Source organism: Lepisosteus platostomus, chromosome 5, assembly GCF_059453375.1.
Source record: "Lepisosteus platostomus isolate fLepPlt1 chromosome 5, fLepPlt1.hap1, whole genome shotgun sequence".
Lineage (NCBI taxonomy): Eukaryota > Metazoa > Chordata > Actinopteri > Semionotiformes > Lepisosteidae > Lepisosteus > Lepisosteus platostomus.
The window spans coordinates 31638851-31665499 of NC_142615.1; the positions used below are offsets into that span (position 1 = coordinate 31638851).

The 26649-nt window shown below is 43.7% G+C and overlaps 2 protein-coding genes across 3 annotated transcripts in view; one reads left to right on the forward strand and one right to left on the reverse strand.

Moving 5' to 3' along the window:
• Positions 1-25503, forward strand: part of LOC148665562 (butyrophilin subfamily 2 member A2-like) — a 31363-nt gene extending 5860 nt beyond the window's left edge. Inside the window, exons 4-12 of one of the 2 annotated variants that reach the window (XM_088632357.1) lie at positions 10213-10491; positions 12176-12289; positions 12514-12561; positions 12829-12855; positions 14716-14748; positions 15147-15173; positions 16300-16326; positions 16796-16822; positions 22543-25503. In XM_088632357.1, the coding sequence (XP_088488483.1) occupies positions 10213-10491; positions 12176-12289; positions 12514-12561; positions 12829-12855; positions 14716-14748; positions 15147-15173; positions 16300-16326; positions 16796-16822; positions 22543-23141 (1181 nt within the window). In that variant the 3' untranslated portion in view covers positions 23142-25503. Of the gene's footprint in view, positions 1-10212; positions 10492-12175; positions 12290-12510; positions 12562-12828; positions 12856-14715; positions 14749-15146; positions 15174-16299; positions 16327-16795; positions 16823-22542 lie in introns of both variants that reach the window. The other variant, XM_088632356.1, reaches the window with a different exon arrangement.
• The window catches only part of LOC148665561 (E3 ubiquitin/ISG15 ligase TRIM25-like), a 51922-nt gene that overhangs the window by 15431 nt on the left and 9842 nt on the right, over positions 1-26649 (reverse strand). The window lies entirely within an intron of this gene.

Here is a 26649-nt window from a genome sequence, read left to right on the forward strand (position 1 = left end):
GCAAGAGCCTCCTCCACACTTATTTCCATTTTAGGAAACTAGGGGTACCCCTTGCCATGGACAAAACAACTGGCCCCTCTCATATAATCCAATTCCTCGGGATCACCCTCAATTCCATCAATTTCTCCGCTTCCCTGCCTCGCGACAAAATCGACAGGATCCAGATGTATATCTCTATCTATTCTTCCGCCAAATTTCGCACAAAGAGGGAACTTCTCTCTCCGCCCGGCCACCTCAATTACGCCATGCATATCATTCCTCAAGGACGGTCTACCTTCTCGACCTCGCCTCTTCCGTGCCCTCTCTTTACCACCACGTAAGCCCTTAGCCAACCGTAAATCCGAGCTCAGGCTTCGGAGCTTCTCTTGGCCAACTGGAATGGCATATCTCTCTTCTACGATGACCTCCTCTCTGACACTGAGGATATCCAGACGCAGCCCCCTCAGTCGGTTTCAGAGGCTATTACAAAGGCCAATGGTTTGCGGCCCCTTGGTCTCCTGATTTCTCTCCAATCCCTCTCGCCAACCAGTCATCAGCCTTGTTAGAAATATTTCCAATTGTCGTTGCTGCTTCTCTTTGGGGCCACAATTGGAAACAAAAACCGTCCTCATCCATTTGGCCATCCATGCAGTAGTTCATATAATCAACAAAGGAAGGTCTTCATCCCAATCCATCATGAAATTCCTCTGCCGCCTTAAATGGATTTCTCTCACATCAATTCATCCGCGCAGCTGCTCACATTACAGGCCACCTTAATGAGATAGCTGACTCTCTCTCTCGCTTTCAGTTCAGGAACTCGGCACAAGATGCAAGACCGAACCTCTGCACAGTACCTCCCTATTCGGAGCTCACGTTCCTCTGAATCATCCTTTCCATCGCTATCTCCAGCTGGCCCAGCAAACTATCCTCTTAGGGATCGCCCCTCGAACTCTCAATTCTTACTGCACTGCCTGGAAGGGCTTCCAATCCTTCCACCTCTCCGCGAACAAAAATTCCGTTCTTTCGATATTCTCACCGTATCATCCTTCGTTCGCTATCGTAGAAACTCACTCAAGGCACGAGCATCCACCACCAAAGTATACCTGTGCGGCATCCACTCCTTTTCGGCACGATCTGTCCATCCCTTATCTACCCTCAAATTACTCTCCTTAAAGGCTTTCGGTGGCTTGAAAAAACACTTCCAAACCTACGCGTACCACTTGCCTCAGACATCCTTGAATCCTGCATCTACGTTGTCAGGTCAGGTTACCACTCACCCTGGGTCGACCGCCCTCTTGAATCTTTATTCTTGTTAGCCTTCTTTATCTCCCTAAGGTGCTCCTAAATTACCGCTAATTCCACATCCTTCGATCCTTCTTCTCAACCCTGCTTGTCCAACATCTCCATCTTATCTTCCAAGACACTGACCTTCTATCTCAAGAAAAGCAAAACCAACCAACTCGCATCCGTCACTCTCATCTATTATTTCAAACTCTGTTCCTACATAAGCCCTTACGAGCCTCTATCCCATTACGCACATCTTCGCACCTCTGCCGGAGCTTCGCCTACTGTCCCTCTGTTTGCAAATGAGAAGGGCCGTATCATGATACCCTCCTAAACAATTCTCTGGGCACTCCTTTAGATCAGGGGCCGCATCCTCCGGCTGCGCTCGCAAAGGCATACCAGTATCTCATCAAGCAACTCGGCCGTCGATCCTCCAAGGCTTACCATGCATACATTAAAACTAACCCCGGTATCCTCAAGCAGGTACTTTCTCTCCTCAGCTGAATTGGCCCAATAATCTTTTGTTTTTGTTTTTCTGCACTGGTGACTGGGGGTCCCGCTTGGTTCTTTTGGGGGGTCCTATCCTCCCCGTCCAACGGCCGGGAGGTTGGCCCCCAGCCAAGCGGGTTACGCCAAATCTCCACATCACAATAAACAATTCTAATTTCTCCCAAGCTTTCGGCTGCTGTCATTCCTCGTAAACACAATAGTGAAATAAAAACAGGAATGAGCAAACTCAGTTGAATACTGTCAACATTGGAAGTAAAACCAGTTCAACCAGTTTAATTCAATTCAAAACACTTTACTCAGTGGGGCAATTTAACATAAACCTTTACAACAAGCCATAAAACAAAATTGTACATATTATAATTATAACTGAGAAGACCAAAGAGGCATTAAAAAGACCACTGAAACTATAATAATGAATCTGATCATTATTGACAATTTAATAATAATAATTATTCTTAAAATGCATAATTAGAGAAACGAAGTTTCAGATGTACTGTAAATAACTTTGCAAAAAAATAACGAGCCTTTAAACAACAGGCAAGATTGCAGTTTGTGAACATTTTCACAACTTTAACTTAAACAATATCTGGCACATGGTTTTAGAAACTTTAATTTGAATAAAGATGATCCCAGGTGTAAGTTATTTAGCATTATTTAACATGCATCAGTCAAAGCGTTCTGAAGTCTCTCAAAAATATAGAAATGTAACAAAATGGGCAACCGATTCTTTTAATGAAAGTAAAAAAATAAGCACCAATAGCATGTCCACAACTAACTTAGACGTTGCATGACTTTAAACACACGACAAAACGGGCTTTGATAATTATTTATGGGTTTAGATAGTTCTTAACACTTTTTATCCACAAAAAATGGGTGATTTTGGGTGAAACCCTGTGTAAGATGTACGTTTTTCTTTTACTTGATAATTAAACATTTTAAACACACTACCAGCACTCATATTACCCTGCAACTCACAAATGGTAGCATACTGAAGCTAAGCAGGTAGGAGCCTGGATAGTACCTGGATGGGAGACCTCCTGGGAAACACTAAGGTTGCTGCTGGAAGAGGTGTGAGTGGGGCCAGCAGGGGGTGCTCACCCTGCGGTCCATGTGGATCCTAATGCCCCAGTATAGTGACGGGGACGCTGTACTGTAAACAGGTGCCGTCCTTTGGATGAGATGTAAAACCGAGGTCCTGACTCTCTGTCGTCATTAAAAATCCCAGGGTGTTTCTTGAAAATAGTAGGGGTGTCACCCTGGTTTCCTAGCCAAAATTCTCCATTGGCCCTTATCAATCATGGCCTCCTAATAATTCCCATCTATGAATTGGCTTCATTACTCTGCTCTCCTCCCTACTGATAGCTGGTGAGTGTTCTGGTGCACTATGGCTGCTGTTTCATCATCCAGGTGGATGCTGCACATTGGTGTTAGTGGAGGGGAGTCTCCATTACCTGTAAAGTGCTTTGAGTGGAGTGTCCAGAAAAGTGCTATATAAGTGTAAGTAATTATTATTATTACTTTGATTTTGTAAACCAACACATACATTGTACAGATAAAAATGACATTTATTCTGCACTCTTCCTGTGGTGTGAAGCAATCAGCAGGTCATTGAGGAAACAGAGCACTAACACACTCTAATGATTAAAATGACAAAACATGGTGTCTGAAAACACAGACATAGACATAACACCATACGTCAGTGTAGACATTACAGGGCATACAGTCAGTGAGACGGTGTTGATAGTACAGCAGTGGGGGGTGGTCAGCAGGTGGCGATCAGTCCGTGTGCTGTCTGGAATTCAGTAATCTAATAGTCTGTGGGAAAAAAGTATTCCTGAGCCTGGTGGTGCTGGCTCGCAGGCTGCGATACCGTCTTCCAGAAAGCAGGGGTGTAAAAAGATTGTGAAAAGGGCGAGAGCGGTTTTTGATGCTGGTGTGTGCTCTCCTGACACACTGTTGTAGATGTTCTGGATTGTGGGCAGAGAAGTCTTGGTGATGGACTGGGCTGTCTTCTCCACATGCTGCAGAGCTCCCTGGTCAGAGACAGTGCAGGTCCCATACCAGATAGTCATGCACCATGTCAGGATGCTCTCGATGGCGCACCTATAGAAACTGGTGAGGATGGAGGGTGACATTCCGGCTCTTTTCAGTCTCCTCAAGAAGTGGAGACACTGTTGTGCCTTTTTGAATAAATGTGATGTACTGTGGGTCGAAGAGAGGTCTTTGTATATGTACACTCCCAGAAACGTGAAGCTGTGCACTAACTTCACCGCTGAACCATCCACACACAGTGGAGTGTGGACAGCCTGAGTCCTTCTGAGGTCAACAGTCATATCCTTGGTCTTGTCGACACTGCAAGCTGCTCCACTTCATCCCTGTAGGCTGATTCATAGCTGTTAGTGATGAGACCCACAACTGTGGTGTCATCAGCATACTTGATGATATGATTACTGCTGTATTTGCCAACAGAGTTGTGGGTTAGCAGAGTATGCAGCAGTGGGCTGAGCATGAAGCCTTGCAGTGCACCGGTGTTCAGAACGATGGTGCTGGAAGTGGATCCTTACAGCCTGGGGCCTGTCGGTGAGGAAGTCCAAGATCCAGTTGCACAGTGGAGTCTTCAGTCCCAGAGAGGACAGTTTGTGTACCAATTGTTGGGGGATGATTGTATTGAATGCTGAACTGGAGTCTATGAACAGCATTCTTACATAACAGTCTTTACCCTCCAGATTGATTAGGGCCAGATGTACTGCAATGTCAATGGCATCTTCGGTGGATCTGTTGTGGCATTAGGCATACTGGTGTTGGTCTAAAATGGTTGGGATAGAGGCCTTGATGTGTGACATTTCCCTCACGACTTTTCATCATGGTTGCAAATCTCGTTTTGGGCAGTGAAGGTACAGTGAGGTCGCCTCATTTTGGAAGCCAATCAAAGTGGAGCTCACCGGAATAAGAGGAGGAGCGCCGCACGAAAGTAAACAAACAAACCACAAGCAGGAAACATCGAACAAAGATCTGTGATAGCTCCAAAATTCGAAGAGCCTCTCCTTCATTTGCAAAGTCCAAAACACTCGGTTTCCTTCCTTCTTTGCAGCCTTAATTGCTCTTCAATGTTTGTGGGCATTGTATGCAGTGTACTTCCGGTTGAGCGCTCATTGGGGATTGACTGTGGCACACACAAGAGCCCACCCCTACAACTCGCGACTCGCTACGAGAAAATTAAACCCATTTGCTGCAGGCAGTCATAGGGGCTGTGAACTGAGCCGCTGGGGGGTGTCACTTTACATGACTGACAGTAACGGGCACGCACTGCAACTGCCTACAACTCACTGTGATTTCTTTAGGATTATGTAAATGGAGGCTACAACTTAAAATCGTAGGAAAAGTAGTGTAGTGTGACGTCGGCTTTAATAGCTCTGATGAGTCATTGCTTTGTGCTCGGTTTTTTTGTTTTTTTAAAAATAGTCTTTTAGTGAAAGCTGTACCATCTCTGTTGGATTTATGTCAGGGGATTCAGTTGAAGTTTTACCCAGTTTCCTCTCTCTGCTTTAAGCCTCGCTATTGCTGCTGTGTTTCAGATCGTTGTCCTGAAAGATGTGTTGCTCCTTGATGTTTAACCACCACTTCCTCGAAGAATTCACGATCCATGTGATGTAGGGCATTGTGAATGAGTTAGACTTTGATACAGTACAAATAAATGTACTGTATCAAATTCAATGTGCTGTAGTGGCTTTAAAAACTATACAGCATCAAGCTGTATGCATGTGGAACTTCTTTGTTAAAGTATACAAACTACAGTATGGAAAAACTTGTTTTGAAAAAACAGGACATTTGATTGATGATTGCCTTATGTTAAAGAGTGAGAAACAATGAGATCGGAGGGCATGCTATTGAAATTTCATCGCCACCCCTCAAGCAACACTGTCTATTCTACATAACCAACACAGGGCTGTGTAACACTCCTAACCTTTGTGATAACTGAAGAAGTATGGAGCTTCAAAGTGAAGTGTAAAGTGGCTGGAATACAGTAAGAGTTCAGTCCAAGCTGAAGAGAAAAGACTTGGTGCATCTCCTCTATCACATTTTAGCTTAGAGGTAATTGATTATTAAAGTTATTAATAATATCTTCCGTATAGCATTAAAAAAGAGGTGATACACAATGAAAAATTCCCCCAGAGCCACACAACATTGTCCATGCCCTTCTTGTGTCTAATAACCCTGTTACACAAGGAAACAGCACATAAGTCTTTGTTTAAAGTTAATCGGCACATACGATCTCTGATGGAGTATCAGAGGTCACTTCATGGACTTCCTTCTTTGAAATAAAAAGTGCTGTAATAATGTACATTTTATCACAGTCTTCAATGCTTCTAGTTCAGCAGGATTTTCACAACAAGCACATTGTTTAATGAGGGTGACATTACCCACTATAGGACACAAGTTTGAGTTGGAGTGTGTGTTAATAAAACAGAGTGTGTTTTATTAAAGGTGTAACCCGTCTGTCTTCACTGTTATGGTACAGTTTCAACATATTGATAAGCTTTTCACCTATTTCTGTCAATTGCAAAAATAACCCTTCTTCCTTATACAATATATACAGTTTGGTTTAAAGTTTTAAAATCAAGTTAAACTGTTGGCTGATTACTGGCTGCTGAAATTATGGATTAAGCCAAAATATAGATTTTCTCAATTCAGATGTAAACCTGAAGGAGGTACATTGTTTTTACAATAAGCTATAATAGTGGACTATTTTTATGTATTCAGCATATAAGAAACAAACCAAACATAAAGCTCTGATCGTGCTTTGAACCACCTGGCTACAGTGCACTACATTACAGTGCTTTGCCCATTATCACAAGGAGAATAAGATTTAAAAAAAAAAGAAACAAATGTCAAAATGTGATATTTTAGCTGTTCAGTTACACGATTCCATATAAATATAACTATCATGTCGTATTAAATCAGTACAACTTTTTTTATAATAACAGCAAGTGGTGTTCTTGCTACGTATTCTTTAAAAAGTATAAAACGTTATAACGTTTAATGAAGTACAATACGTTTTATAATGTTAGAACAAGCACGTTAAAACCAGAACCCACTGAAAATTACCAAGTTAAAGACTTTGATGCATAACATATTTATGAAGAGGGTAGAATAATATTGTGTACTTTTGTCCAACTGAGAAATCTTGCTTTTATACAATATACCTACTTTTTAATTAGTTTAATGTTTAATATGTTGTAATAGAGAGCTTTAAATGATTAAAAGTCTAAACACTATACAACTTAAGTTCTGTAATTAGAAAAAGATTGTCCCTCAGCAGTGACCAGGATTTGAAATATGGCATTTTCTGGCATCAGCCTAAATGCTGCCTATTACTTTAAACTTCCCCAGCTCCACCTGGCAGTGTTACAAGGTGTAACACCTTTATTTGACCTTTATTTCTCTAGACCTTGAGGAACACGCATTGTGATTTGTATTTTGAATGGCTGGATCTCTACAAAATAATACAGTTTTTATTTTTACACAGTAGTCCAGCTACACAATAATTCACTGGATAAGACTGAATTGAACAACTTTCTAAGTTCCTTAATTCTGATCAAATCACAGTGAGAAACATTGGAATGTATTGAAATTACAGTGGCAAATTACAGAGTCCTTAATAATCACTGACTTCAATCAGCTGATTTTTCAGTCCCAGTGTGTATCCATACGGGACTTTTCTAAAAGCCATCATGTTTCACAGTTATCACAGTAAATAAAAGAACTCAGAGTGTAGTGAAGAACCACACTACACTACACAAACCCCTGGTCTGCACAGGCAGGTGTCACGGACGTCCGAAGGGACAAACCGTGGGGAGCAGGAGAGCGGAAAAAGACCCATATGCGTAGCGGCGAGACGGGAAAAAGGCCCGGGCTCATTAATGCAAAGAGTTCAGGAATGCCGTATAGAAACCTATGCCCTCAGGGAGCGGATGTGGGGCGCCCTGGTGCTAGGCGGGTCTCAGGACATCCGAACATCAATGCTGAGCGAGGACAGAGTGCAAGACCCCGGAAATATATAGCCCAAGGGAAAGAGAGGGACAGGAAGGACAGCAGACTGGAAACTAGGGACAGGACAGAGAAGGAGCGCCCTCTGGCTGCAGAGGGCGTGACAGCAGGGACATGAGAGAGCACTGAGGTTCCTGTGTTGTGATGTCAGCTTAGTCCTTACATTAAGACACTCAGTGTGAATACAGAAAAACACAACACAGTACAACACTGCACTACACACACTCCAGTCTGCACAGGCAGGGACATGAGAGAGCACTGAGGTTCCTATAATGTGATGTCAGCTAAGTCCTCACATTAAACAGCTTACATTCGAAGCCAAAAAGATCAGTTTTGGTCTCATGATACCATGAATGTGTTTTTTGTCACTCTCCCATGAAGCCCACATTTGTGAAGCAATTATCGATTGTCATGTGCACAGTGTCTCCAATCTCAGCCGTGGTAGACTGATTCCTTCAGAGCTGTCACAGGCCTCTTGGTGGCCTTCTTGATAAGCGCTCTTCTATCCTAGATACTCAGTTTTTGAGGACACCAGGTTCTTCACAGTTTCAGAATTGTTCCATCTTTTCTACATTTCTTTGTAATGGACTCTGCTTTGTGGGATATGTGATCTCTCAGAAATTCTTATACCTTTCCCCTGGTTGGTGCTTTTCCACAACCCACACACACTTTGAAAGTCCCATTGTCTTCAGGTAGATTTGTTTGGAGCTGTACTTATCAGTTGTGGGAGCTGTATTTACATTTGTCCTGAACTCATGTGAAACACTGAAATTGCACACAGGTGAATTCTATTCAACAAATTATGTGACTTCAATAGACATCTAGTTGCACTACAGCCTATTTAGGTGAGTCATAGCAAAAGGGGTTGAATATTTAATATTCTTTTTCAATCACTTGATTTATGTTTTATTTTCAAATTTATGAGGATCTGTTGAATACACAAAACATTCCGACATTATGGAGTGTTTTGTGTCGATCAATGACAAACAATCACAAATAAATACATTGTGATTCTATATTATAATGGTTAAATGTGAAAAAGTCCAGAGTCAGCATGAATACTTTTGACAGCCATTTTAAATTGCAATGTACTTTGTGTTGAGTTGTATTGTACCACACTGAGCTCTTATTTGCTATGTAGAGCTGAGCTGTGTTTTATTGTGTTGTGTTGATAAGACACAGCAGTGAAATAATGTTGCTGCTTTTCTGGGAGCAAAGACAGGAGCTGAGACACTGAGTGTATAAATGTGAGGACTGAGCTGACATCACAACACAGGAACCTCAATGCTCTCTCATGTCCCTGCCTGTGCAGACCGGGGGTGTGTGTAATGTAGTGTAGTTGTGTGTTGTGTTGTTCTGTATTCACACTGAGTGTGTTAATGCAAGCAATAAAGTGTACATAATCCCGAGAACACTGCCCCTACTGTGAAGCATGGTGGTTGCAGTATCATGCTATATGCTTCACTGCATCATGGCCTGTGATCGCAGAAGGAAAACTGGATGCAGCAGAGTCCAGAAGAATCCTGGAATAAAACCTGCTGCAGTCTGAGACTTCAGAGGAGATTCATCTTTCAGTACGACAGTGACAAAAAACGTACAGCCAAAGACACACTGCAGTGGTTTAAAAAGAAAACAGGTCAATGTTCTGGAGTGGCCCAGTCAAATCCTGGACCTCAATCCAATCAAGAACCTGGAGTTGGCAGGAGTTGGAAACTGCTGTTGACCAACTTTTCCCATCCAACCTGGGAGAGTCTGAGCAGTTTTGCAAAGATGAATGGACAAAAATTGCAGTGTCCAAATGTGCAAAGCTGGTAGTAACTTTTCCAAGAAAACTCATGACTGTAATTTCTGCCAAATGTGCCACTATCAAATACTAACTCAAAGGTGATGAATACTTAGGCAATCATTTTCCATTTTAGGAACAAAAAATGGATTTATTCCATACAGGTTTAAGAGCCGAAACGTTGTTTCCTTTCTTCTCTCTTCAGCAGGGAATTAACCTTTACTTGTTCCTTTGCAGCCGACGCATGCTGACGCAGCTCTCTACTTGAACATGTTCCATTTTCTATTTATAATTAATTTAGGAGAATCTGAAGTATTTTGTTTTCACTTTGCCACTTTATAGTATATTTTCTGTCAATGACAATAATATCCAGGTAAGTACATTATGATTCCATACTGAACCACAATAAAATGTAAAGAAACGTCCAAGGGGGTGAGACAAGTACTTTTGATACTCACTGTACATGAATTACACACTTTATACCTGAATGTTAATGTGGTGTTGACTTTTTAACCTTTCTGTGTTTGTTATAAAAAAGTAGGCAGCTAAATTTACTCCAGTGTGCTTTTATCAGCTGTTAAATTTATTCTGTTGTGTTGAATCTACAGCCCTGGGCTCCCAGCCCTCAGTGTCTCTCCTCTCCCCTGGAGGAGATCAGGCCCAGCTGCTGTGCAGATCAGAGGGCTGGTTCCCTCAACCTGCAGTGATCTGGACAGACAGGGATGGAAACGAGGTGACATCACAGCTGCACACAGTGGACATGGACAGTCAGGGGCTCCTCAGTGTCAGCAGCTACATCCCAGTCAAACAGGAGTCCAACATCTTCTCCTGCCTGGTGAGAAGTGCTCTTCCTATGCCAGACTGGGGATCTCAGCTCCACATAGCCAGTGAGTATTAAACATGAAAACTGGAGCTCACCTGTAACACAGCTGAGGTATAACACACACCCAGGGCATAACACACCTGGGCCACCGAGCACATCTTGCACTAGGAGCTTATTATGAAAGAACTCCACTCTAAACCCATTATAAAATTCAGCACCATTAAACAATCTGTGAAACACAGTTAAATTAGGAAACAGAAAACTTTCTGTAAATGTTTTGTCTGATAATCAAGTAAAAATGAAAAATCTTGAAAAATACAAAACTAAATCAACTCTACAGCTGTGAGTGTTCCAGCACTGATCTGAAAGCATAAAAGTACATTGTGAACTAATTACTTACTATAATGGTGGTAAAAAAGAAGCGCAACTCTCTTTGTTGGACTGAAATTTCAACGTTCATTACTGAAATAACAATAAACAAATGAGAATAATAGGAAAACCAAACAGTACAACAACAAAAACAACAGGAGAACAATAGCAAGTGTGAACATTAACAACAGTTGTCTTGCAGCCCTTCAGTATCTTGTGTGACCGTCTCTTACAGCCCCACTGCTTGACACTGCTGGCACATAGAGCCAATGAGCCTCTGAACCTGCAGTTGCGGGATGGTATCCTATTCCTGCAGAAGGGCCTGACGAAGCTGCTGGCCACTGGCAGGCAGAGGGTCACGTCTCTGGATGGTGCGATCCAGGGCATCCCAAAGGTGCTCTATGGGGTTCTTGGACATTCAATGTCCTGTTGGTCTGCTGAAACCTTCTCTGCAGTCGGGACACAGTGGAGCGACTTACTCCATAGTGTCTGGCAACTCTGGCACTTGACATGCCTGCCTGCAGCAGTGTGGCCTTTTTCTTGCAGTGATCTGAAATTTGAATTAAGGCCTTTTTAAAGGCGACCTGAACAGGTATTGTTCCACCTGGACCTCGTTGGGTAAATGTGCACCTAACGAGCATTTGTGTGATTGACAAGTTGCAGTGCCTCACTGCACAAACTGTATTGCTGGTCAGAGGGCTTAAATCAAATTGACACATTTTTGTGAAAGTACACAAGCTATAACTATAGTATTCTTATTCCAGAAAATGTTGCGTTTCTTTTTTCCATCAATATATATGTGATGAAGGAGGAGCTCAGCACCAGTCTGTTCAGATGAAGTGAACCTGTGTGCAGGAGGGGAGCAGGCTGGAGAGGGAACAGGCGGCGTGGTGTGTGCAGTAAACACACAGGAGTGAGGACAGGCAGGCACAGTCCAGGGTCTTGGTCCAGTGAAACAAGGGTCAGATCCTGGAAACATACGAGTGAAGCAGGAGAATCCAAAGTCAAGGAGGCAAACCGCTAAGAGTAAAGTACAGGGGAAAATCCAGAAGATTAGATCAGGATGGAGCAGGGTTGAAGCTAAGTAAACACAGAGGAGTATAACAGGCACAGGCGTGATCTGGGAATGAGGTGTAGTCAAGCCAGATCAGGAATCCAGAGGGAAACAGGTACTGCAGACTTGAGAGTCCAGAAGACTGTCAGAGCAGACTTAAAATAACCTGACCCACCTGATGCAATCTGTCAGGTAATCCAGGTTTCCTGTCTGATTGCATATATACTGATTGACAGGAGGGGCATGGTCAGCTGCTATCACTCCATGACACTACGTTCATTTAGCTTATTCTGAATATCAATCCACTTATTTATCTGTTTTTCAGGGGACTTTTTCCCTCCACCCTCAGCATTTGGATGGATGGTGACATTCTTCCTAACAGTAGCTGTAACTATAGGAGCATCAGTACTTCTGCTGATCCAGTGGAGAAGAATGAACAGTATGTGCTCATTAAATATTCTGTATGTGTGTGTCTGAATATCTGTATTAGAATGAGTTTAAAATCCCACTATATGACAAAGTGTGAGCAACACAGGATACCTCCTCTTGGTTAAAGGGTCAGTGTACACTATATCTAGATCTGCAGACCCCAAGAGAGTGTCAGTGCAGAAGTTTGTGTCAGTCTGTGTCAGTGATACTGACTGTGCCTGTTTCTTACAGCAGAGGAGACACTGTGGGAATCTGAAATATATTATATCAATGCAGTAAATGGTGAGTAAATTAATGTGTTCTATGTATGCATTTTGAAGTGTGTCCAGATTAAATAATTTAAGTTTCTTCCTTTGTACCTTACTCACATTATGGAAAATAATTTTCTCAACATTACTTAATTTAATTTAAAAATGCACTGAAAGTAATTAAACAATTTAGTCAAACTGCAATTACAAAATGATAGTGTTAAAAGATTATATCAGTTTAATTATGTTTGTTTCATATTAGTGTGCTTTGATTGTTTAATTCATTCTTTATTATTTACAGGAATTCCTCTTCTTCAAGCAGAAATGGGTAAGAACCTCAGACTGGACTGACTGCAGTTTTCTCTACAGGACTGTGGTGTCAGTGTCTGAAAGGCATTGATCTACACGGTGCTGAAGAGCAAAGTACTGGACTGTCCTGTACTGAAATTAATTCAACTGAACTTGTACTTCCTACAGTATCTCATACAGGTGTCTCTTCCCCTGTAACACAATCAGACTGTTATAGTAAATACAGCTGCTGGAAATGGATCGACAGTGTGACAGATCCTGTGAATTAAAGTAGTGATGTGATGATTGTAAGGGACTCCAGTGCTGCTCACTCTGTCAGAGAAGTGAGCTCTATTAACACACAGACACAGTACAGCTGAGGGGCAGTGATGTGAACACAGAGAGTCCACCTCACTGAGCTGTTAGGTTTCATTTATTTCAACATGTCCCTCGTGTGAGCAATAGGGTGGCACAGTGGTCAGTTTTGGGTTAGGTTCTGGACCTGTTGTGCTATCCCTGTGGAGTTTGTATGTTCTCCCCATGATTGAGTGGGTTTCCTCTCACAGTCCAAAGACATGCTGGGATACTGGTTAACTGGCTTATGGGAAAGCTGGCCCTGTTGTGAGTGTGTCTGTTTCTGTCTGACCTGCGATGGACTGGGGTCATGTCAGGGGTACCCTGTCTTGTGCCCGATACTTGCCTGGTCAGGCTCTTTACTCTCCACTTCCCACACAGTGGATAGAGATGGGCAGATGGACGTTGCTTCCTGTGTCTGTTCTCCATTCTTGTCAATGAGATCATACGCTGCCCCTGAGCTGCTGTGAGGAACAATAGCAACAGGAAACAGACATCAGGAGTCACAACTGTAAAGAAATTGCAGTTCAAAGATCCCTTTTAACACTGGTCACCACAGATTCCCTGACAGTTCATACTGACATTGTCTAATTACAGTTATATCAGGTGTTCAGACTTACCTGTCAGGTCAGTCTGGTGTACAGTATACATATGCAGTGTCAGCATATCTGCGCCATCAGTTTCCTCACCACAAGGGTGTTTGTGTTTTACTGAGGCTCCTGAGAAGCACAGCTCAAGTACATGTGAAGGCCCAAACCTACTATCACTAATGGTCAGTCTTAAAGCCATTCCTGTCATCCTTATAGAACTGGGAAAGTGATCTTCTGTGTCTGTGTCTGTGTCTGTGATCCACAAATACAAACATTTATTAATTATATTATAATTCTATTTTACAGCAAAGAATTGCACTGATGTTTACTTGGCTCCACTGTATTAGAGCTTCAGTGCCCTGTCTGTATCAGACTGATACTGTCTGTGTGTTAGTCTTCCTGGATCAGGCCTGGTGTGGAGATGTGCTCACCATGGTGTGTGACTGGTCATCTCTCACCGTCCAGCTGATGTCCAGAGATATGGCAGTGTGATCGGTGAGCAGGACATCTCTGTATCATAGGCAGTGATACTTGTCACTGTGGGTACAGGACACTCAGACAGTGATACTGCTCACTGTGGGCATGGGTCAGTCAGACAGTGTGAGAGCAGTCAATACTGTAAATACAGAAAGTCAATGACAGCTCATCACTGTGGATAGCAGACTGTGTTTATGTTTTATTTTCTCTATAGTTCAAGCACCAGAGTCCTAGGTTGTCCTGTGATGTGTTTGTGTGTCTTATTGCCTTGTTCTGCTCAGTCTTATTGAGACTCCAGTCTTACAGCCACTGCTGCTCACACTCACTGACACTCTGATCCACACTGCAGTGGAGACTGGGGATCCTGAAATGGACTGACTGCAGACTGTAGTATAATTTCTGGTATAATAACAGATAAGAAGCAGTAATGTTCTTTAATACAATAAATAATTACTCTGTCTCTCTCTCTCTCTCTTCAGATGCTGTGAAGCGAGCTGCTATTCCTAAATCACGTATGTACACTTTGTGAAACTCTGCTGACTATCAGCACTGACTGTACTGACATCTTATTACCAGTGCGTGACTGTGATTAACAGTGTCTGTATCTCTGTGTTCCAGTGTGTGACTGTGATAAACAGTGTCTGTATCTCTGTGTTTTAGTGTGTGACTGTGATTAACAGTGCCTGTGTCTCTGTGTTCCACTGTGTGACTGTGATTAACAGTGTCTGTATCTCTGTGTTCCAGTATGTGACTGTAATTAAAAGTGTCTGTATCTCTGTGTTCCAGTGTGTTACTGTGATTAACAGCGTCTGTATCTGTGTTCCAGTGTGTGTCTGTGATTAACAGTGTCTGTATCTCTGCGTTCCAGTGTGTGACAGTGATTAAAAGTGTTTGTATCTCTGTGTTTCAGAATGGCAGTGGCTGTGCAGTGCTGCAGGTAGGTCTGTTTCCTGTTGAAGATACAGACACACTACTGCCATTGAGCACTTATATTAATGAGTATTGAGTCATAGTGAAATATATCTCTGATGAGAGAGGAAAGAGAAGGTTCACAGCAGGTTCAGATCATATTCATATAAAAAGCTTCAATTTCTTTCACAGTGATCATGTTGTCATTCAGCCAGTGGAACATGTCTGTAGTGACTGAGCTATAAAATCACATAACTTCATATATAAAAACCGTTTTACACCAAGAAAAGCTGGCAGTTTTTTGGGGGAACTGCATGTCTTGAGTACAGATTGTGACACAATGGAGAATACAGAACATTATTGAACATTATTGAAATAATCACACAACTAATGGTAACTGATCATCATGTACAGAGTAAGGGCTTGCAAAATCACAGTAACAACACTCTTGCACTGCTGGCCTGGCCTCATGCTCACACACCAACACCACCACATTATACCAGGAAACACATTTCAAATGTGTAGTAAAGCATTTGAACAGTGGTGTAGATATGTATTGTAATCAAACAAAGACAAACAAATATTCCACACTGAGATTCAGTTTTTACATTATAAAACCATAAACTGTATTTATGTGTGGCTTCAGACACAAGTCCAAAGTCACACCCCCTTTTCTGTTCTTTTTTAAGCTAAATAACCCTGAGTCACTCTAGATGAGACTAAATATAACTGAATAACCCTGATCTACTCTGAATTCAGCTGGAGTGCTCCTCAGTTACTCTGAGTACAGTGAATAACAGACTATCAGTGTCAGTGTGTTCGTCATTGTAAAAGAAACAAAGATATTTTGCAGTTAGAGACAGTGTACAATTAATGACACAACAGTGATAATTAATGTACTTCACAAATAAACTAGTACTAACGTGTGTGTGTCACTGTGTGTGTGCGAGAATATGTGTTAGAATCAGTGTCATTGTCAGTGTGACTTACCCATTGATTTATATATATAATTTATAAATCAGCTTTCACAATATTTGTCCTTCTCTCCTGTTCACAACACTACATCACACTACACTACAGGATTGTCTGTGCTGGACACAATGTCCACCAGGACACTACAGCTCAGTACTGACCCTCTCCTTTCTTCTGTACAGGTGAAGGCAGCCCCATCCCTGACCTGCGTAAGTCCACTGTGTGTAAAATCACAGCTCCTGATGGGCTCCAGCTCTCTACCTGTCAGTGTGCTGAGGAAGAGTGTGTATGTAGGAGATAAGGGGTATATGAGGTGTAAATGGTGGATGTTGCACATTGGTGGTGGTGGAGGAGAGTCCCCATTACCTGTAAAGCGCTTTGAGTGGAGTGTCCAGAAAAGCGCTATATAAGTGTAAGCAATTATTATTATTATTATTATTATTATTATTATTATTATTATTATTAAATGAGGGATGTGTGACTGTGATTAACAGTGACTGTATCTCTGATCCACTGTGTGTCTGTGATTAACAGTGTCTGTATCTCTGTTCCAGTGTGTGTCTGTGATTAACAGTGCCTGTGTCTCTGTGTTCCACTGTGTTACTGTGATTAACAGTGTCTTTATCTCTGTTGCAGTGTGTGTCTGTGATTAACAGTGTCTGTATCTCTGTGTTTCAGAATGGCAGTGGCTGTGCAGTGCTGCAGGTAGGTCTCCTCTTGATGACACAGACCCTGGTGTCTTTGGTTATTGAGTCAAATTTCAGAAGGTCACTTTTAGGTGATCATTCCTGATCTGTGAACAGAAATAGATGTATTTCTTTCCCATACAGTATCTGTGTAACATTCTACATGGATTCTTAGTGGTATGCTATGAAGATCAATTAAAACTTCAGGTTAGGAATTTCTGTCTCCATCCTGTGTTTCACTCCAGTTTCCTGTATAAGTCTCTCCTGAAGTGGCTGACAGTGTAGAAAACTCATTTTACCCAAAGGTCATGTGTTCTGCGGTCTCTTTTCACTCTTTCATGAGAGTCTACAAGTTGAATTTGGCAGAGCCAGTGATCCTTGACTACAAACAGTCTGGGAGCCCAGAGGGATTCCTTCTGCCAGAACACTCTGACAGTGTTACAGGACACTCAAATGTGCACATTTTAATGGATGTGTTTACTGAAAGCTGTAATTTACGGTTCATGGAATGGTGTCACCACAGCTCCCAAGGGCTCAGGGACAGATGCCTATAGCCCCTCAGTCAGAGGGTATTTATATATACCCCCTGAATAGGTTTTTTTTTTTTTACAGAAGCAGTGTTGGTGTATAGATGGACAGAATAAATAAATGAGAGGAACAACATACCTATACATATTTGGTCAAGTGTTAAGTCACAATATGGCTACGGGTATGAAAGAGAACTTGAATCTGTTGGTTTTGGAGTTGGGGAGTCAGTACCTGCGTTCCGATGGGAGTAATTGGATATTATTAAATAAGAGGTGTGAAGGATCATTACATATGGATCTTGCTTTACACAAAGCATGTGAATGCTAGAGAGGGCTGAAAGATCAGCACCAATGACCTTCTGACACATTTTCACAAGTCTCTCCAGTTTGTTCTTGCTTCTCAGATTTATGCTAAACCAGCAGATCAGGGTAAAAGTTAGAACAGATTCAAGGAGGGACCGACAGATCAAAACCAACAATGAATCATCAACTTTTAAGTTGAATCATCAACTTTTTAACCTTTTAAAGGTTCAGGTCAATATTGACTTTAAAGCTTAACTTGGAGTCCCCAAGGACTAGTACTCATGGACTTGCTCTACTAGATCTTCCCCAGTGTAGGTGAGGGTGGGAGTGTGGGTATATTTCCTATTAAGTCATATTAAGTCAAGACAATATCATGTCTTTGGTCTTGGACACATTCAGCGCGAGGAAGTTTTGTTCACACCAGGGGGTAAACTCATTAGCAGTTGGTTAACAATGACAAAGTCATCTGCAAATTTGATTATATGTCTAGAGTGGTGACGGCTCTTGCAATCGCACAAAGAGTAAGAGGGACAATGCACATCTGGGGACCCTGTAGAGGAATGCTTTTTGTTAGATTAAACATTGTTGATTCTCACCCTCCGAGTTCTGTCTGTTAGGAAATCAGTAATGAGACAATGAGGGGCTCTTCTCAGGGCAGGGGGCATATCTGTGTGTCCCAATAAAGCTCAGTCAATGCTGCTGCGCACAGGCCATATTATTGCTTATATTGCTTATATAATACCAGACATTAAAATATTAGGAAGTACTGTTCCCTTGCGGGCCGACCACATGCCCCAGGAAGGTAACCTCCTCCTCAGGAGCTCGCATTTCCAAGGGCTGAGCTTCAACCTGACCCGCCGGATGCAAGCCAACACCAACCGGAGGTTCGCCAGAGCCTGCTGGAAATCCCGGGCATGCACAAGAATACATTCACTCCGGAGACCGATGCCAGCACTCGCTCCATCAACCGCTCAAACATCGCCAGAGCATTACACAGACTGAACTGCCAGAGCCCTTGGCCAATGGGGAAGGCTGTCTTCGGGCGAGCCTCGGGGGCGAGCAGAACCTGTCAGTAACCGCAGCGGAGGTTGAGCAAGCTGAACCAGGAAATGTAATCCAAGGCATCATCTATCTGCGGCAGCAGATAGGAGTCCTCTGGGTGACCCCGTTCACCTTTTTGGAATTGCCACAAAACCTTCATGAGCCTTCTTCTGGACCACGACGACCGGAGTGGACCATGGGCCTGTGGAGGGATTGATGACACCCCCACCATGCCCATCTCCCGAACCTTCTGCTGCGCGGCTGCCCACTTGACCTGGGCCATCTGCCAGGTGTCAATTTCATACTGCATGAGAACTGTGCGGGTCCAGTCCTCCTCCCTTGCCGTGAGACCAAGAGACAGAGACCCGCCGCTGCTGGTCTTGCATGAGGCCCTCGCTGCAATTCCTCAACAGCTGCCCTACAGCACACTTTGTCTCCTCCCTGCATTGCCCCCAGTTGCTGCCCTATCAGATGCCCAGGCAGGCAGCTCGGAAGCCAGCCCCAGCATGCTCACCCCAGGACTCACAGCTCTTGCTAACCCTGGCCTCCGCTTCCCGCTCCGGGCAGCCCACGACCCCTGGACCCCTGGACACCCCCTGCCCTGCCCCCGCGAGACGGATTAGGTCCCCCTTCCCCACCAACTTGCTGGCCCACGTCAATGCCACCACCCACCTGCTGTAACCAGTCCAACCCCAGCATACAGCCCTCATGGAAGAAGGGGTGTTTCACCCTTGCAGCTCCAAACTGCACGGTGAGCAGCCACTTGCCGAGGACCTCTGCACACTGTCCTGTCACTGTTCTGAGACGCAGGTTGGTGGCTGCCCATCCAGCCTAGCAGGACAGCGGGCCGGGTCAGGGTGATTTTCAAGCTGACCAGGGACTAGCAGGGTCAGGAGAAACACACTCTGGCTGTGGCCACGGTAGCAGGTGGAGAGGGGTTAGTGTCGTTCAAGGTGGCCTGCCCCCCTTTAGGCTGCCCTGCTCCTGTTTCTTGACGGCTTCCAATGGCCCTGGGGCTCCGGGGCTCTGCACTCCTTCTCTCCGCAGCAGTGACAGGTGGCCCGCTGTCACTGTTCCGCTGGTGTCTCCTCCTCGATTCCTCCGATGTGGCTTCCAGCAATGCAGCTATCTTTCTCTGTAGGTATAGGAGAAAAGGAGAGAGATGTGTAGAATATAATAACTCTGACAAATGCAAAGGAATTATAGAAGGAATTCTGGACAGGTTATTGTTCATCCCCAGGATGGTTTCAAGTTCAGTTTCTAGGTGGCTCCATTTCTTTCACCTTTACTGGGTCCGGTTTGATGCCGTCACACACAACACTGTATTCCAGCAGATGAAGGAACTGATCACAAGGGAGCCAGGACCCATTTTTACTTACTACAACCCAGACAAAGAGCTGCTACATGTCAAAGAGCTTCCTGGATGCAGTACTCCTGCAACAGAGTAAGTCAATTGCCTGTGAATCAAATCACTGACAGCCACTGAGCAAAACTATGCTCAAATTGAGACGGAGCTGTTTGCTGTTCTCTTTGGAAGCTAATGCCTCCATCAATATGTGTACAGTAGAAGGGTCATCGTAGAGTCAGACCACAAACCCTAAGAGTCCATACTCAAAAATCCCCTCACAGCAGTCCCACCGTGCCTCCAAAGAATGATCTTACAGCTACAAAGATACGACTTTGTGATTCTGCATTGCCCAGGTAAAGACATTCCAGTAGCTGTCACACTATCCAGAAAGTCCATAGCCTTCAATGATGAATCACTGAATGAAGGCATGGAGGCTCAGGTAAGTGATGGAAAACAAGACCCAAAGTTCATCATGCTCAAACAGCTAGTCCAAACAGGTTGACCAAACAGGTGAAGAAAATGCCCGGTGCTCATCACTGAATACTGGAACCACAGAGAGAGGAGATCTCGCTGATCAATGGGATCCTATTCAAAGGGGAAACAATAATCGTGCCACACACTCTGAGACCCCGAAATGCTTCAGCTCATACAAATCGGTCATATGGACATGGAAAAGAGAAAACAACGAGCCAGAGACCTCCTTTTTTGGCTTGGAATGGGGAAACAGATAGAGGCCATTATGGATGAATGCCCCACCTGCCTACAGCACAGCAAGTCCAACCCAAAATAGCCAATGATTTCACATCAGATTCCTGAAAGGCCATGGCAAGTCATCGCTACAGATCTGTTTACGTGGAACAGAGAAGACAATATAGGAGCTGTCGATTACTACAGCAGATTTTCTGAGCTGGAAAGACTCCACTCCACCACTGCAGCAGCCATGAGCTGTAAACTCAAAGCAATGTTTACAAGACATGGAGTATCTGAGAAAGTAATATCAGACAACAGACCAAAGAACAGCTCACAAGAGTTTTATGACAGCATGGGATTTTGTGCACACTACAACAAGCTCCCACTACGCTCAAAGCAATGTATTTTCTGAAAAAAACAGTACAGACAGCAAGGTCAATACTTGAGGAAGAAGCTGAGAGGAAGGACCATATCTGAGTCTACTGAAGCACAGGAATGAACCAGTTGATGGCTTTAAGTCACCTACACAACTCCTTATGAGCCGAAGACTGCACTCAATCCTTCCTACCACAGGTAAGCACCTACAGACACAACTTGTCCATCCTGAATGAGTACGCACCAAGAGAGAACAAAGCCAAGTGAAGCAAAGGCTTTACTGCAAGCGGAATGCAAGACCCCTACCTGCACTGGAACAAGGCGCTACCATTCGTTTCCAACAGGAAACCGGACAGTGGAACCCTGCCACAGTCATCCAGCCTATGGGAGATGAACTGTCTTACCTCATACACACCAGTGAAGGACAAAGCTATCACCGCAACCGCCGTCACCTCCTGAGAGCAAAAGAGGATCAATCTACATCTGAGCAACAGCACCAGCCAGACGATGAGCCCACCACTGATCAGGAACCACATCGGAGCAGAGACGAGCCGGAAAAGAACCCTGCCAAAGCAGACACCCAAACACTTACTTACCTCCCTACCAGGTCTGGTCACAGAGTCAACCTGAACGTCATTCCTGACCTACTGTATGAAATGTAACAGGTGGAGGTGGATTGCTGCCCTCAATTAACACGTGTACAGTACACATTCATCTATTTTCCAAACCGCACCCAGGGTCACAGGGGAAGCTGGAGCCTCTCTAGGTATGCAATGGGTGCAAGGCATGGGATGGAGGGTCTGGCACCCGACATGAGACATAACCCCGCTGCCCCGAGATGATGAGCCTCATGCTCTACCAGCAGAGCTAGCCACAAACGTACGCGTTTTCTTTAAAAATATTGTGCTCAATGTTAACAGAAATGTACATGCATTCATTAAAATTGTTGTGCTGAATCTAAATAGTGAGACAAATATGCCAGAACATTGTTCTTGCCATGACGTACGATGCTCATAATGTACAAAATGTGTTGACTGTAACATGAGAATGTAAATAAGTGGAACAATTTGAAATACTTATAGAAATATTTAAAATACGAAATAAAGCTTTTGAAATATGAAGCATTTGAAATCTTTTATGTTCTTAATAGATAACATTATTCATATGTTGAAAGAGTACATTACAGGATGCTCACATTCCAGTTAATGTTGATTTAGTAATATTGTTTGCATTTTCTTATTTACAAAAAAAGGGAGAATGTAATATTTGCCATGTATGCCAATCTACATGTGTAGCTACATTACCCATAAGACCCTGAACTGTGTGACATCAGTTGAACTAAGATGGCGGTTAAGTAAAAGCATATCCATTCTCCAGGTCTCTTTATTGAACTATGAAAGTACAAGAACAGTACACAATAGAACATTACATGATGTTTGCTGTTTTATTCCCCAGCTGCTGTGACTCTGGACCCTTATACAGCTCACTGTGAGCTCATCCTGTCTGAGGATAGGAAGAGAGTGAGATGGGGAGAGAGGAAGAGTCTCTCTGACAATCCTCACAGATTTGATGCCAGGCGTTGTGTCGTGAGTAAGGAGGCCTTCACCTCAGGGAGACACTACTGGGAGGTGGAGGTGAATGACTGGTGGAGAATAGGAGTGACCAGAGAGTCTGCAGAGAGGAAAGGAGAGTTCAGATTGTCTCCACAGGACGGTTACTGGTGGCTGAACTCTTACCTCTCTGGCTTCTTTGATGAATTCTCCGCTGTCACTGACCCAGTGACTCATCTACCCCTTAGTCTACAGCCCAGAAAGCTGGGGGTGTGTGTGGATATTGAGGAGAAGAAGGTCACCTTTTACATAGTGGAGTCCAGAGCTCATATCTACACTTTCACTGACATGGTCTTCACTCAAGGGGAGAAGATCTATCCTGTCTTCTGTACTGGGGATCGTAATAAAGACCTTGTGTTGCTGTCTGCTGTTAGTGTGGAGATTAAACTTTTCATTTTGCCTGAAACTTGCCTAGCACCAGGTCGCCTCACGTCCGCTACCTGAGGGCATAGGTTTCTATACAGAATTTCCTGAACAGCCGAGTCCGGGCTAACCCGTCTTGCCGCTACGCACAGGGTCTTTTCACTCTCCTGTCATTCCACAGTTCATCCTTTCCAACATCCATGACAGAATGTTGAGCCATTTTCGACCCCGCGAGCGCCGTCTTTTGTTTTTTCCGCAGCTTTTTTCTTTTCTCTAGGCTTTTTTTTCAGTTCTTCTATTCTAATCGCGGGATGCTACTCCTCACTTCCGTGCCTGTGAGCTGGTCATTCTGTGTTATGCCTTCCGCACATACACTCCTGATTACCTGGCTTTCCTCGGGTTGTCTCCCCTGATTGAATGTTGAGCTGGCTCTCCCATCCTTATTGCTGGATATCACTCCGGTCTTCCGTGTCTGTGAGCAGGTCCTGTACCTGGCTTTCCACAGGTAGATCACTCCGATATCAGTGATAGGATGCTGAGCTTTTTTCCTCTCCCTTTCTAATTGCTGGATATCACTCTGGTCATCCGTGTCTGTGAGCGGATCCTGTGCCTGGCTTTCCTCGGGTTGTCCACTCCGAGATCAGCGGTAGTTTGGTGAGTTTTTGCAGTTCCTCCATTCTTTTTGCTGGATATCTGGCTGGATGTTTGTTGTGGTTTGTGCTTGTGTACTTGTCTTTTTGTTTTTAGTCTCCGGAGCTCTACTCGACCCCCCCTTCCTCTACCCAATAAAGGTTAATACCCTGGAGGAGGGGGCAGCTTTCAGCAGTGGACTCCCGGAGGTTTCCTTTCGGTTAAATTAGGTTTTTCCTCCCCCCAGTGCTGTGCAGCTCATTTATTTGTTTTGGCGTCAGGACCCGCCCATGAAGGGGGGGAGGGGATACTGTCACACCTTCTGCAGCCAGAGGGTGCTCCTTCTCTGTCCTGTCCCTCATTTCTTGTTCTTTGCTGTCCTTCTGGTGTTTCTCTCTCTCTGGTGCTATATATTTCTGGGTCTTTCATTTTGCCTTTGCTCAGCATTGACGTTCGGATGTCCTGAAACCCGCCTAGCACCAGGTCGCCCCAAGTCCTCTACCTGAGGGCATAGGTTTCTATACGGTGTAGCGGCAATGCTTGTTAATAAGACAGAATTAAGTGTTGCCGTGCTTTCCTAAATGAGGCCCCATCTCTCTCTTCATCTCTGTGGTGCAGCCACAGAGAAACTATTCATGCAGGCTGATTTAAAGATGTTTTCTTTTGATAAGGGACAGCTCCCAAGTGGGGATGCACTTAGCTAAGCCTGGCTATCATGATCAATGGTCATCCATTGGCGCCTATCTGTCTAGGGAGTGCCAGATGGACATCTGGACTGCATTCCTAGGTGTCAGGAGTAAGTGACTCATATCTCACCTTGATCAACCAATCAGGAACTGGTAGGGCTGAGTAACCCACATGGGACTCTGATGCCCATGAAACTTTCAGACAATGAACGAGCTGAAGTTCCTCCAGGTAAAAACAGGCAACACAGAGAGCCTGGAGAAAGACTATTGGAGAGACTATTCTGAAGGGAATTCAAAGGAAAATTCCAGGGGTGCGAGACAATTCCAGGGCAGGACGGCCCAGGAGCAGAAAGGATCCCAAGGGCAGGACATTCTCGCAGCGCACCTCTGTACCATCCTGAGACTCAGCCCGGACAACCACGTAACGGCCAGTGTATCCGAGTGCCAGAACTTTGCTTTGTTCTGAAAGTCGAGAGTGGAGGTTGCCACGAGTAACCAAAGGATCCACCCGAGGTTAGCATCAGCAGCAAGCCTCGTGAACAGGTCGGAACTGTGGACAACTGGATCACTATTCAGAACTAGCGCTTCATCAGGAACGAACAGGTCATCTTCCTGACCTGCTGGGACCCACAGTTATCTTTTCTCCTGTGCACAAACTGTGCTAGTTAAATCCAACACTAACTAGCCGGCCAGTGAGCATCAGCAGCGCACCTTTGCAAGCTGCACAGCACAGCCTGCCACCTAGCCAGAAAGCACGGATTGGACAGCAACAGCCTGCAACTGTTTCTTTGAGTCCTCAGGAGATCTGAATCCCCAGAGATTGGATGAGTATTCAACTTCACTGCATTACAGCTTGAGAATTCAATTGTTATCCCAACCAGTTGATATCAATTTAATTCCTAAGAGTAATGTACTTGTTTTGAGTATCTAGTGTAGAAGTTGTAAGCAAGTTCACTTACGAAACGGTCTAAATGAATGATATACCAAACGTATGTCCTCTTGATATATGTAACTCTTTGTAACTGATTGAATATATATCTTTTGTATTCTGATAACCCTCTCAATAAGATCTGTTAGATTTACATGCATATTCTATGTATTAATAAATGTATCCTCCTGTATTAGTACCTGTGTGTGTGCGTTGTTTGAGTTATATCGCATGGTTGGATTCTAAAGCCATCAAAAGAATCAATTTTGTGATTTACTGCTGCAAATAATAATTGTCCCAGTAAATGCCCAAACTCTACAGAACTGGTGGCTCGTGAGAGCACACTACACTTGTATATTTTTAATTTGTGATTCATAGTTTTTATTGCAGTAAAAGCATCACATGGAACGTGAGACTGGGCTCTTGTGGTGCTGCAGCCCTGGACCACTAGGTGTCGCTGTGCCCAAACCCTGTCTTTTTACAGCCATTCCTCTTCGCACTTTAGTCATAGAAGTTACATTTACAATCATGTTATATTTTTATGTTTTTTGAGAGACTTCAGAAGGCTTCAACTGATGCATAAAAATGTAGCATCGTGTGTTCTCACGTTATGAACTCACTTACACCTGGGATCTGCTTTATTCAAACTAAGGTTTCTAAATATGCAGCCAGGTACTGGATATTGTTTAAATAAAAGCTGCGACACTTTTCACAAATTGCGATCTCTTAAACGCGTGTGATTTGAAGGCTCTTTGTAATTTTCGCAAAGTTATTGACATCTGAAAAATCGTGGTCTCAAAAACAGTCATTTTAATAAGCGAAGGTTATGAAAACCGGAGAAAACAAATGACTCTGAACTACAGTATAGCAGGGTTTCCTGTCTCCTTTTACAGTTGGACGATAACATACCAGATTCACACTCACCTTTTTTCTATACATGCATTGTCATTGATCTCTGCAGTACTAAACACATCATACTGAATTAAAGGTTTGGAAATATATGTTTCTTGTCTTCTTACACAGCTCGACAATAACAAAGCAGATTTACACTCACCTGTTTTTATACAAACGGTATGTGTTAATTACAGTCCAGATTCAAAGCAAATTTTTACAAACCGATATTTAACACAGAAGATTGACACAGCTTTGCGTTGTGAATCTCTTTCTCTATTGGTTTTATTGAATGTGGCACTATTAGACAGACAGTGCACTGGGATAGGGGGATGCTGTTCATGAGCCAATAGCATTTAAACACCCACACTGCTGCAACTAAGTATGTTGGGTAGCGCGCACACAAATCTTCATTTACAGAGCTCCTGTAGCCTTTTTTCAGTGTCAGCCAGTA